At 49.9% G+C, this 12,676-nt stretch overlaps 1 protein-coding gene across 1 annotated transcript in view; it reads right to left on the minus strand.

Annotated features, from left to right (window-relative positions):
- QRICH2 (glutamine rich 2) overlaps positions 1–12,676 on the minus strand; it is a 52,530-nt gene that overhangs the window by 19,929 nt on the left and 19,925 nt on the right. Inside the window, exons 6-9 of the mRNA XM_073310790.2 lie at positions 10,294–10,388; positions 3,246–3,368; positions 2,467–2,541; positions 1,443–1,607 (exon numbers count right to left, since the gene is read on the minus strand). Coding sequence (XP_073166891.2) covers positions 1,443–1,607; positions 2,467–2,541; positions 3,246–3,368; positions 10,294–10,388 — 458 coding nt within the window. The remainder of the gene's footprint in view (positions 1–1,442; positions 1,608–2,466; positions 2,542–3,245; positions 3,369–10,293; positions 10,389–12,676) is intronic.

Raw genomic sequence — 12,676 nt, forward strand, 5'->3', positions numbered from 1 at the left:
TTCTGACCAGGGTATTTCCAGACTGACCATTCCCTGCCTTCACTGTTTACTTCCCAGCACAGACAGGTTGCCCCAGGGCACCCTTTTGCTTTCTCTTCAGAGTTGGTTTGGTTAACAGGTGTAATTGCTCTGGTTATGAGCACCACACAGCTCTTTCTATGCAAGCCTCTTTGATTCTTGAGGTAAAAAGCATTACAGAGAAAACATGTTAAAAACAAAGAAACCTCCACGTACACTAAGAAGCTTACCAGAGACCACCCCAACCCTAACATGGGCTCAGGCAGGAGCAGTCCTTCAGCACCCCGCCAAGGGGCTGCCTTGTGGTTTCAAGTTCATCATAGCTTCAGCTCAGAACAAGCACCCAGTCTTATGGGGCCTCAACAGGCCCAGTCCTTCCAACCCTCCCCTAACGATCGGGGACCTCCATGGACCAGGAGTCCTGTCCAGTGGCTGGATCAGGAAAAAGGCCCTGAGCCAGTTTAAAAATCAGGCTATTTACCCCAAATCCCTTTCTTTGTCTGTAGATCCCTGGAGTTTGAACTAGTACACATCAGCCTGTCCAGGCAGGTGGTTTCTCTGGGGATGTTACAACCTGAGTGAATTTGCCTAATCACTCACTGCTGGTCTCCTATTTACCCTTCCCATGATGGAAATACATACAAACCCACCACAATACATACACAACTGCATTTTTAGTACAATAGACCCCAACGAATTAACTTAATTCAGTGAAGTTCATTGAGGATATTGCAGGGAACGGTCATTCTGTTACAGGGGATACATCTGTGAGTGCTGGGGAACACAGAACCAGGTGAAACAGGAACAGGGGAAAACAAAAAGTCATGCCCGCTTTAGCACCAGCATGCTCAGCATTGTCACAGAATCCCTGCCCCAAGGTGCTCCTGGTTTAAGGGCTAAATGATAGGAGGCAGGACACCTTGGGTCACATCTCCTGCACCCTCTGTGAGGCCAGCAGCAGCTGGATGAGATCTGGCCCTGCATGCCAGGTGTCCCAGATCTGGCTTGTAGTGTGTGACATGGCAATCTGTTCCCAGAGCACTCCTAGCATGCATGACAAAGCCCCCTTGCTCCAGGGCTCAGGTCTGCATCCATTACAGGAGGCAGAAGGAAATGAGAATTAAAAATAAAACACTGTGGCCAGGTTCCCATGTACACCACGGCCCCTTTGCAGTGGTCTGGCAGCGTGAAAGGGCCTCAAGCATAACTTTTGTTCACTTGAAGGCCCCAGAGTAATGTAAAGGGACCCTAGGGAGAATAGGACCCAGGCCCTGCATGAAAACCCCAGCAGTTATAGCAGATACAGTGTTTAGAGCAGACCAAGCTCCTCATCCCACCTTGCCATAAACTGGGCCAAGTCCCTTCCCGTCTGCCTTTCCTGTGGCTCTTCTGTGAGCCATGCAGAAGGCACGTCTCCAGCTTACCTTGGAGTCCATCTCCATCAAGATTTTGTCGAGCACTTTGTGCCAGTCCTGCTCCTGCCCGCTCATCTTGTTCACCAGATCCTGCATCATCTTATTCAGCTGCTCCATGGTGGCATCAAACTGGGTGCAGCTGACTTTGCCAGCCAGGGCAATCTTGTCTGCTTTCTGGGCAGGGGGAGAAAGGAGAGTGATTGGGTGGGGGCGGGGGGAGTAAGAACCTTAGTTTGATCTGGGGCACAAGAGAGGCATTCCACCCAGCATTCCTGTTCCACAGGGCCCCATGTGAGCATAGAGCTTCCCCTCTCTACTTCCCAGAAAGAAACGCCTCCCTCCCTTCACTGTCAAGGCTCTGGTGCTCTGAGTAAGGGCTCCATCCTTCAACTCTATCCATTTTCTTTCTCCCCCCTCCCCTTTGCCCACTTAGATCAGGCCCTTCCTCATCAAAGCAGATGCTGCCACAGATGGCTGGCCTGGGACGGCTCCTCACCAATACCCCAGGAGGACTCTAGCATGGATCCTCCTCTTGCGTACTCTGGTATAGGTCAGGAGTATCTGCAATTGGAGCTGCGGGTACTCAGCACCTCTGAGCACCTTGAAAGCTCAAGGTGTCTCATTCAGACACTGAGCAGCTGAGGCAGCAAAATAAGGGGCCACCACTGACAATTCTGGCTTCTGTGTAGGTAATATAAGAGTAACAGCATGTGCGTGACAGGGAGAGTCTCCTTAATGTTGCATTTAGAGGATGTAAAATGCTAAGTAATCATGGTTAGCACTTTTCATCAGTAGATCTCACAGCAATTTACAAGATGGGTGTCACTAGCCCCATTTAAAAGAGCCACAGAGAGGCGAAGGGACTTGCTCAAGTCCCACACAGAACAGCCAGGAACAGATCCCAGCTCTCCAGCCTGGGATCCTAGCCAGGGGACAACACCACCTCCCACTGAATAGGGAGCCTAAACGTACATCTCCTGTGCCTGCGGAAGAAACCATGTCCCACCCAAGCCGGTGCTGCACACCCCCTTACCACGTCAATTTCTGTCTCCAGATGCTCCTTGTCTGCTTTCTCCTTTTCCAACTTCTCCAGTGACTGGAAGAGAAGCTTTACAGAACACAGAAGAGGTGGCGATGAAAACCAGTCAGAGAATGGGGAGGCTGAGATTCCTGTACAGTACTTGTCATCTCCCAGACCACCTGCAACACCTGCACATGCTCCCTGGTGGCCTGAGGCCTCCTGGGGCTCAGATATCTTGAGTCATCACTAAACACAACAGCAGGGTGGTGAAGGGGGCACATCTAGGCCTAGTCGGTGTAAGGACCTGCAGACAGGAGGGCTGTCCATGTGGATATTCCCCATCTGCCCTTTGATCCCCTCTCTCTCTCAAGAGGGCGCTCACCTAGCAGAGACTCACTGTGCATCAGGCCCCTCGTGTTTTAATGCCTGTGGTGGGTGTTATATCTCTGGGGTCGGTCTCTGATGACAGCCTTAGCAAACCCCGGTGTATCATAACAGGCGACTCAGTGGCATGACTCAGTCTCCTGCAGTACTGGATGTGGGACTAGGAGAGCTCAGCTCAGGGGCTAACGAGTCCAGAGCCACCTACCTATACTCTGTGCTATGTAGAGCCTCAGATGTGTTGGGTTCTCCCAGGGCAGGAGAGAGGATTTCCTCTGCCCGTCCCTTTGTTTTCCTTGCTAAGGAGCGTCCATGATGAGGATGCATAGGTCTAAGAGCATCCCTGATTACCAAGCAACCCAAACCCTTGGCGAGTACAGGCCTCTAGCCAGGCCCCTGCTGTCACTTACAGCGATATCTTTCTGTTTCTGCCGATGGTCTTCTATGAGATTCCCTGTGGTGGCATTGAGATTCTCACAGTCTCCTTGCACCTGGAGGATGGTGTTTTGGATGCGACTCAGCAGCTCTTCATCCTGATTCAAGGGCAACGGAAGGGAAAGTGAAGCTCTGTAGCAGATAATTACTGCCAGACACAACGCCTTCGAACCACAGAGCAGGCCTGGCATGGGCAAGAGGTACGATGCCTCATCCCTCCCTTGGAGGGCTCTCCGCTACAGCTGGGAGAGCCGTTCTCCAGGGCCCCGCCAGTGCTTGGCTTCACTTCTGAGGCTGCCAGCCGTGGATGTGCTTTTGGTGATACGGACACCTGTTCACTTGCACATGGAGATCTGGATCAACAGCATGTATCACACAGACCACTGAACAAGTCACTTACATGGCATCCCTGGCAAAGATTTTCAGCCACTACTAGTCAATTCAAATGAGTGACCTCAAGGTGACAGGCTCCATAGACAACTCTTCACCAATCCCCAGTCCCCCTCGGGCAGCATGATATATGGGGTATCCTGCTGGACACAGTCTGGATAAAAAGTGGTTCCCAGTGTCAGTGGAGAGTCTAGAGTTCTGTGCCAGCACTCACGGGTTGTACTGGAACTGGCTAAGTATGAATCTGTTTGATTCCCTGAGCCTTCCTTTTAGGAGTGATATTTAAAACATGCCTAGTGCTGGCTATTGTTTTTGCAGACTCTGCTTCCAAAAGAGGGTGCATACTCCAGACATGCAAAGCCAGCACCTGTGTGTGTGGACTATTGCTGCTCACCCTAGTCTCAGATCAGTTTGTGCAAAATGAGCCTGTGCCCACTTTTGCAGACACAATCAGCTACTGTGACTTTTAACGTGAAAGAGAAGCTGCAGCTGAATATTTGACCCTAGGAATCATTCCAGCATCTCCTGGGGTCCACTCAGCTAGGTGAAGGCGCTGCCATACCCTGCCATTCAGATCAGCTAGACATGGACTGCTGAAACACGACCAGAAACCTTCCATCTCCCAAAACATTTTCCATACGTTGAGCAAGTGAGCAAGGCTCACAACTCCCACCCCCAAGAAATAAGTATTTTTGTCCCCATTTTACCAAACAGGAAACTAAGGCACGGAGAGGTTATGTGCCAAAACAGTGATAGGAAGAGAACTCAGGAGTTCTGGCCCCAATCTCATGCGTAGATCCCTAGACAGATCATAACATTGCATTAGTTCATCATAATGGGGCTCTGACACAGTGAAGAATGTTACGGTATAAGTGTCATAAGGCCACTATGTTGTCCCACACAGGAGATCAAACGCCAAGAGTGGCAGGAACATAACTGTGCCACCCGCATCCACACAAGGACCGGGCTGGCCTCGTTCTCCTCTCTAATCTCAGGTTCATCATTTAATGGCAGATGTTCTGTGGGATTTACTGATGCCACATGGGGTCAAGTGGAGCCCAATTCCCTGTTCAGTCACAAACTAGGGTCTTCTTCCAGCTCTGCTCTGGACAAGTGCTGATCTGAACGGCGTCAAGCCAGAGATGGGATATTCCCTTTATGACACGGGTGCACGGTTGGAAGGGGCAGGAGAGAGGCGGGCTGGACTGTCTGGCTTGCAAGTTGCACATCAAACTGAGTGCAACATGTGTCTGAGGGCAGGGTGGGAACCTGTGCAAAGCTAGAGCTACAGACCGCAGAGCAAATGGAGGAATGGAACCCTTGTGATTTGCACTGGATCCAAACTGCTACACCAACCTCCCTGTTCAAATCCCCACCTCCTTTTCTTCTTCACCATTTTGGTGAAGCTGAGTGCGACTGGAAGAGAGCGACTGCACTGCCCTCAGCCTGGCACAGGACAGCAGGTAATGAGCAAGCTGCATCACACTCAGACCTCTGCTGATCATAACCTGCAGCACACTCTGCTAATCCAGCCTTAGAATCCCCCCCACAGCTCTACCAAGGCACCTCAGCCCCAAAATGCAGCATCCCCTGCTATGTCAGCCCGAGAGCACACCGTTCACACAGCTCTGCCGATGCACCCAAGCCCTGACCTGCACCCCCATCTACTGCAGTCTTGGGACTTCACACAGCTCTGCCGATATGCCTCGGTCCTGGCCTCCACCACCCCTGCTATTCCAGTTTGCAGCTTCTCTGGGGCAGAAACCACGAGCCATGCTGACCACTGGGATGACTTTGTAGGGCTAGGCATGAGCCCACTAGGCAGTGGGAAGACACACAAAACTCACTCTGACATGTGACCCCTAAAATCAGGATTTGACACCAGGCCTCGAGATGAGGGGTCAAGGCATCCACCCGCCAGGCCAGACAGCAGGTGTAAACCAAGGCTAAACGAGGAGCCAGAACAACGAGGGGCTTCCCAGGGAGCCGGCAGTGATCTGCTCCCGCGTGGTGTGCAGTGTTGAGGGGCGGAATTGGTCACAGTCACATGACTCCCATGTGCAGCTCTTCCCGCCTGCTGCTCCAATTCACTGCTGCACTGGGCTGTGGACCCAGATCCCAAAGGATCCAGTCTGAACCATCCCCTCACAGAACCACTGAAATCCTCCATCCTCCGTTCCCCCCAGGTACTGCATTACGTTCACAGCTTTAGCCTGGAAGTCTGGGTAATAAAGCAGGGTGTTTCCCTTTGGCTGGCCTTACCTGGCTCCTCAGCTGTGGCCTCTTTGCTGGCTTGCTTTCCACATGCCTCCTCATGAAGCTGCTAATTAAATCCTGCAGCTGTTCGTAGCGTTTGAACAGCTGGCTAACCTGCTCGCTGACGTCTAGGCTGCAGGCTGGGCATGTGCCATCCGGCGCTGCCTCCCCAGGCTCCGGGCTAGTGGGCATACTCATGGATAGCAAGGCAGAGGAGGAGGCCATCATGTTCTCTATGATAGATCTAAGCTTGTCTAACTGTAGGCAGGGGAGAGAAGGAGTCAGGTTTGAAACAGGCACCTCCCAGCAGAATTTCTCTGGATGCAAGGCACCCAGGCGAGGGGTGCTGAGCTCTATCAGAGAGGTGTCTCCAGCACCCCATTGCTGCTGGCCAGCAGGGATATTGGCAATGCTCGAGGCAATACATTCTGGCCAAGACTCCAAGGATTTGCCCATGGATGGATGGGTACTAGGCGATCTTCTCCAGTTAGCAGCAGCTGAAGTAGTGCTCCCCCTCGAGGCCAGACCTAACTGCCTTGGAGTCTGTCATTAAGGTCCTTATCTTGGGCCAGTCAGTGTGGAGTGGAGCTCTAGAAGTATTGCAGAAGATGTACTGACTGGTACCTGAGCAAAGCATCTTATTGCTGCCAGACCAAGGAGTCGGTCTGGCTCGACTGCACAAGGCGGCCCACTGAACTGCCACCAGGACAAGTTAAGAAACGGTTGGGTCTCTACCCTGCTTCCCCTCATAGCAGAGCAAAGCTTTAGCCTACTGCGAGCTTTTACAAACCCTGCTGCATTCCGGGACGCAATGGCCTGTGGATAAGCGCCTCCTTGGGGCGCTACCCAGAGTTGTCATCTCCTACCATCTGCCATCTCCAATGAAAAACACTTCCCTGGCTCTGGAGGAAGCATCCTGCTGGGCTCAAATGCCCCTTCCTTCCCCTGCAGGATCCAGGGAGGGAGGCAGCAGTTAGTGAGGCCCCTTTGGAGCCCAGCTAACTGCTTTGACCCGCTCCACGAGGCTAGCGCACTGGCTCCAAGAGGAGGAAATCTGGGGACCTTTGTGCTGAGCAACTGTCCGACACCACAGGGGAACTAGGCAAGCAGAGATACCCAGAGTAACCATTGCGCCAACCCCAAAAGGGCAGCTGTTTCGCAGCAAGCCAGCGAGCAGCCCGACCTCTCGCCTCAAACCACCTGACCTGTTCCTGCAGGTAGAGGGCTGTGTCAGTCACCGACTGCTCCAGCTTGGCCTTGCCGTGATCCTGCTGCTCCCTCAGCTCCTGCAGCTCTTTCTCTATGTCATGCACTGTCGATCTGGACCACAGAGCCAACAACAGAAAGGGTCATTTGCTGAGCAGAGGTGCTGCCATGGGCCTTGGAGCATGGAGACAGGGCCAAATGCAGCTCCCCTGAAGTCAGCCTGTTTACCCCAGGGCTGAATTTGGCCCCTGCCATGGTTGCTGGGTGGTAACTCTGTGGTTTAGATGCCATCAAATCACATAGCAACACAAAGTCCATACAAGGAATGCAGCCATTCTTACGGGCTCTGTCCAGCTTCTTTGATGTGGGTGAGGTGGGAATGTAAAGCCAGCCTGAGGCACATGTGAAGACCAGCTCCACGGGTCCCTCTGCTTTGAGGAGAGGCGAGGAGGAGAGAGGTCTTGCACTGTTAGACTCTCTTCCCCCCTTCCCAGCGTTCTCCTAGGAACCCCTCCCCTCCAGCATAATGTCCCAGTGTTTCCCTCACTCCTTCTTGAAAGATGAACTGGTGAACAACAATCCACTCCTCAAACCAGCTGGATCTTGACATTCCCTCCCACTCAGTAATGGCAAACCCCTTTCCTCTAGGCTGACCAGACAGCAAATGTGAAAAATCAGGACAGGAGGGGTGGGGTGGGTGGGGGGAGTAACAGGAGCCTTTATAAGAAAAAGACCCAAAAATCCGGACTGTCCCTATAAAATTGGGACATCTGGTCACCCTACTTCCCCCCCAACTCCTCTGCCCTGGGTGCCAAAACCCTCTCACAGCCACTTAGCAATGTACCTCCCTGCCCTGCCCAATGCCCCACCCATAGGTGTGCTATTCAGGTTATAGATATTGGCCTGGCACAGCAAAACCTAGAATCAGGGCCTGGAGCCCTTCAGTTACTAATTCTACGACAGCCCTGCCTTAAAGCAAGCCCAGTGGCGTATACGCAGATTTAACACAGTCCAAGTCTCTGATTGGTCCAGGAGGGATACATGGCTGCTCCCTGCAGTATATTAACCAAGTGGAACCATGGCTGCCCTGCAGGTAGTTCTGTTCTACGAACCATGGCAAATGGGGCACCTGTTACAAAACACTTCTACATGCACCAAACCCTTTGGGAGGCTGGGAATGAGCCTAGCTCATTTTTAAGCCAGCCCTAGAGGGATGCGGGCTAGTTAGCATGGATGAGCCCTATAGGTTATGCAGTTCAGTTCTGTATAAGTCCTCCAGAACATGGGCCAGATGTTACAGTTCAGCCCCATCCCAGGGAATGGAATACGGATGGCAGTCTTGGTCATGATGAACTACTTGGGATCATGAGTAGTTAACTGTAGTTCAGTTCTGCATCAACTCGGGTCTGAACCGGGTGAGACAGAACTAGTTATCATGGCTCAGGTCTCCATGAGGGATTCAGATCAGAAACCGTAGATTGTATGAAAGTATAACAAATGAGGCACTGGAATTCAGCTCTATAGCCTAGGTACGAATCCAATGGAGTCTGGACCAGTATTAGAGTCCAGATTTATTATAGAATCATAGAATATTAGGATGGAAGAGACTTCAGGAGGTCATCTAGTCCAACCCCCTGCTCAAAGCAGGACCAACACCAACTAAATAATGTAACCTGTCTGATAACAGGCCCCTCTTTTGTCAGAGGCCAGATCTATAGCTCGGGTGAATCCTGTGGGACTGAGGCTTGTTGTTGGAGCTTGTTGCATTAGCAGCAGAGATGCACACATCCACAGCTCTCTTCTCTTTTTACCTGAGGTAACCTAACTGCAGGTTAATCTGACTGGATCCCTCCACTTTCTGATCTGCTTCTGTTGCCACCTCTGCTTCAAGGACATTCTGCAGCTTCCTTACCTAGAACCATGACAACCATGAAGAGTGAGGACCTCAGGCATTCATCTGCCTGCAAGGACTTCCCTCAAACTGGCTGAATAACTCCCCACCCCTCGGCCCCAGTGCCTGTGCTGGGTTCAAATACAGCTAAATGCAGCCCTGATGTAAACAGATGACACTCATTATTTCAAAGGATTTGTATTCACTGAATTTAGCTCAGTGCATTAAGCACAAAAATTTGTTACACCCACACCCACACACACCCTTTTTGGAGTGAATCTCAATTAGAGGGGATCTTGGACTAACCTATTCAGTAGCTAGGAATCTGCACACTGTCCCACTCACCCAGCTGTCCTCCCCATTCAAAACTGCCCTGAGCACAGAAAGCAACAGGGTGATCTAGTGTACATTGTGATGGAAAATAATCCTTGGCAAGACGTAGAGCAGAGGTGGGTTTGGGCAGGATTGCTGAAGAATCTGCGGCTCTCTTTGGAAGGGGGCTAGATGAGGAGGAAGCCTGGTGCAACCTGTTCTGAGGGATACAAGGGCCAATCTCCCACCCCCTTTCCTTTCCCAGCGGTTTCTCCCTCACCTCACACTGATCTTATTATTGTTCTTAATATTCTGAGCATGCCGAGAAGCCAATGAGTTCAGGGAACCGTTGTGTTAGGCACTTTACTAAGACACCGTAAGAGAGTCTCTGCCCTTAAGAGCTCACAGTCTAGACAGACAAGCCAGACAAAGGTGGGGGGATGAATTAACCATTGTACACGGATAATTCGGGGAACAGTTTAAGGGCTGGGTTCTCCAGATTAAGCAGCCCCTGATTAATTCTCCCTCTGTAGGGGGACTCTCCACCAGTGTAAAACTCCTGCACTGGCATCCCCCTTCTAACGCCTGGGAAGGGAGCAGGTGTGTTAGGGCTGGCAAGGGGTCATAGTAGATCCAGGCTCAACTCCACCTGATTTTTCACTGGTGTAATGTCCTTGAGGGAATCAAACCCTAAGTGACTTGCTTAAGATCCTAAGTCTGTGGCAGAGTATGAAACTGAACCCAGGTCTCCAAAGTCTCAGTTCAGAGCCTTCACCACAATACCAAAGAGCAGGGACGTTCACCACTAATGCTGATACCACAACTCCACAGCCTACAGCACATGTTCGGACCCTGGATGATACAGTATCAAAGTCCCTGTCTTGCACGCCATCCCAGCCAACCACAGTGGCCTTGTTACCATCGCTGATTCCATGGTTAGGTTACAAGATGGCACACCAGCTGCTCACCTTGGCCTTTACATCTTTCATGTCTTCTGCCGTAGCCTTCAGGGAAGACAGCTGGTCCATGAGGTCAGCAGGCATGCTGGAGAGGTTCTTAGGGACTAGACACCACCATGAAAATACAAAGGAAGCACTCAATTGATTGTGTACGTAAGGACAGCCATACTGGGTCAGACCAATGGTCCATCTAGCCCAGTATCCTGTCTTCCGACAGTGGCCAGTGCCACTGCCAGATGCTTCAGAGGGAATGAACAGAACAGGGCAATTATCAAGTGAGCCCTGTTGTCCAGTCCCAGCTTCTGGCTGTCAGAGATTTAGTGACACTTGGAACATGGGGTTGCATCCTGACCACCTTGGCTAATAGCCATTGATAGAGCTGCCCTCCATGAACTTACCTAACCCTTTTTTGAACCCAGTTATACTTGTGACCTTCACAACATTCTCTGTCAACGAGTTCCACAGGTTGACTGTGCGTTGTGTGAAGAAGTACTTCCTTTTGTTTATTTTAAACCTGCTGCTTATTAATTTCATTGGGTGACCCCTGGGAAGGGGTAAATAACACTTCCTCCATTCACTTTCTCCACACTATTTGTCACTTTATAGACCTCTATCATATCGTCTCTTTTCTAAGATGACCAGTCCCAGATTTTTTCTCTCTCCTTGTACCAAAGTTGTTCCATACCCCAATAATATTTGTTGCCCTACTCTGTACCTTTTCCAATTCTAATACATGTTTTTGAGATGGGGCAACCAGAACTGCATGCAGTATTCAACATGTGTGCATGCCATGGATTTATATAGTGGCATTATTATATTTTCTGTCTTATTATCTATCCCTTTCTTAATCGTTCATAACATCCTGTTAGTTTTTTTGACTGTTAGTGCACATTCAGCAGATATGTTCAGAAAACTATCCACAATGACTCCAAGATCTCTTTCTTGAGTGGTAACAGCTCATTTAGACCCTGTCAGGGTTCCCTCCCCACTCTGAACTCTAGGGCACAGATGTGGGGACCCGCATGAAAGACCCCCTAAGCTTATTTCTACTAGCTTAGGTTAAAAACTTCCCCAAGGCACAAATTCCTTTTGTTCTCGAACGGTGTGCTGCCACCACCAAGTGATTTAAACAAACATTCAGGAAGGGCCACTTGGAGCCTTATCTCCCCCAAAATATCCTCCCTAGCCCTTATACCCCCTTCCCTGGGGAGGCTTGAGAATAATATCCTAACCAATTGGTTACAAAGTGAGCACAGACCCAACCCCTTGGGTCTACAGGACACTGAAAAATCAATCTGGTTCTTAAAAGAAGAATTTTATTTAAAGAAAAGGTGAAAGAATCACCTCTGCAAAATCAGGATGGAAGATAACTTTACAGGGTAACAAAAGATTCACAAACACAGAGGAGCTCCCTCTAGGCTTAGTTTCAAAATTACAAAAAACAGGAATAAACCTCCTTCTAGCAAAGGGAAAATTCACAAGCTAAAAACAAAAGATAATCTAACATGCCTTGCCTTATTTACTTACTCTTTTTACAATATTGAGGCTCATTTTAGGATGATTTTAGGGGGATTTTTCTGATCTGATGCTTCTCTGCTTCCCCAGAGAACACACAAACAAAGAGCACAAACAAAGCCCCCCAATTTGAAAGTATCTTTTTTCCCCATTGGTCCTTTTGGTCAGGTGCCAACCCAGGTTATTTGAGCTTCTAAATCCCTTACAGGTAAGGAGGTATTCTAGGCTACCCTTAGCTGTATGGTTATGACAGACCCCATCATTTTGTATGCTTAGTTGGGATTACTTCTTCCAAAGTGCACTACCTTGTATTTAGCAACACTGAATTTCATCTGCCATTTTGTTGCCCAGTCACCCAGTTTTGTGAGATCCCTTTGTAACTCTTCACAGTCGGCTTTGGACTTAACTATCTTGAGTAATTTTATATCATCTGCAAATTTTGCCACCTCCCTGTTTACCCCCTTTTCCTGATAATTTACGAATATGTTAAACAATACTGATCCCAGTAGAGAACCATGGGGGGGGGGACGGGGGGGACAACACTGTTATTTACCTCTCTCCGCTGTGAAAACTGATCATTTATTCCTACCCTTTGTTTCCTATCTTTTAACCAGTTACTGATCCAGAAGAGGACCTTCCCTCTTATCCCAAGACTGATTACTTTGTTTGACAGCCTTGGGTGAGGGACTTTGTCAAAGGCTTTCTGAACGTGCAAGTACACTATATCCACTAGATCACCCCTGTCATGCTTATTGACTCCCTCAAACAATTCTGATAGATTGGGGAGGCATGATTTCCCTTTACAAAAGCCACTTTGACTCTTCCCCAACATATCGTGTTCATTTCTGTGTCTGGTAATTCTGTGCTTTACAATAGT

The sequence above is a fragment of the Lepidochelys kempii genome, chromosome 14, assembly GCF_965140285.1.
Source record: "Lepidochelys kempii isolate rLepKem1 chromosome 14, rLepKem1.hap1, whole genome shotgun sequence".
Classification (NCBI taxonomy): Eukaryota; Metazoa; Chordata; order Testudines; family Cheloniidae; genus Lepidochelys; species Lepidochelys kempii.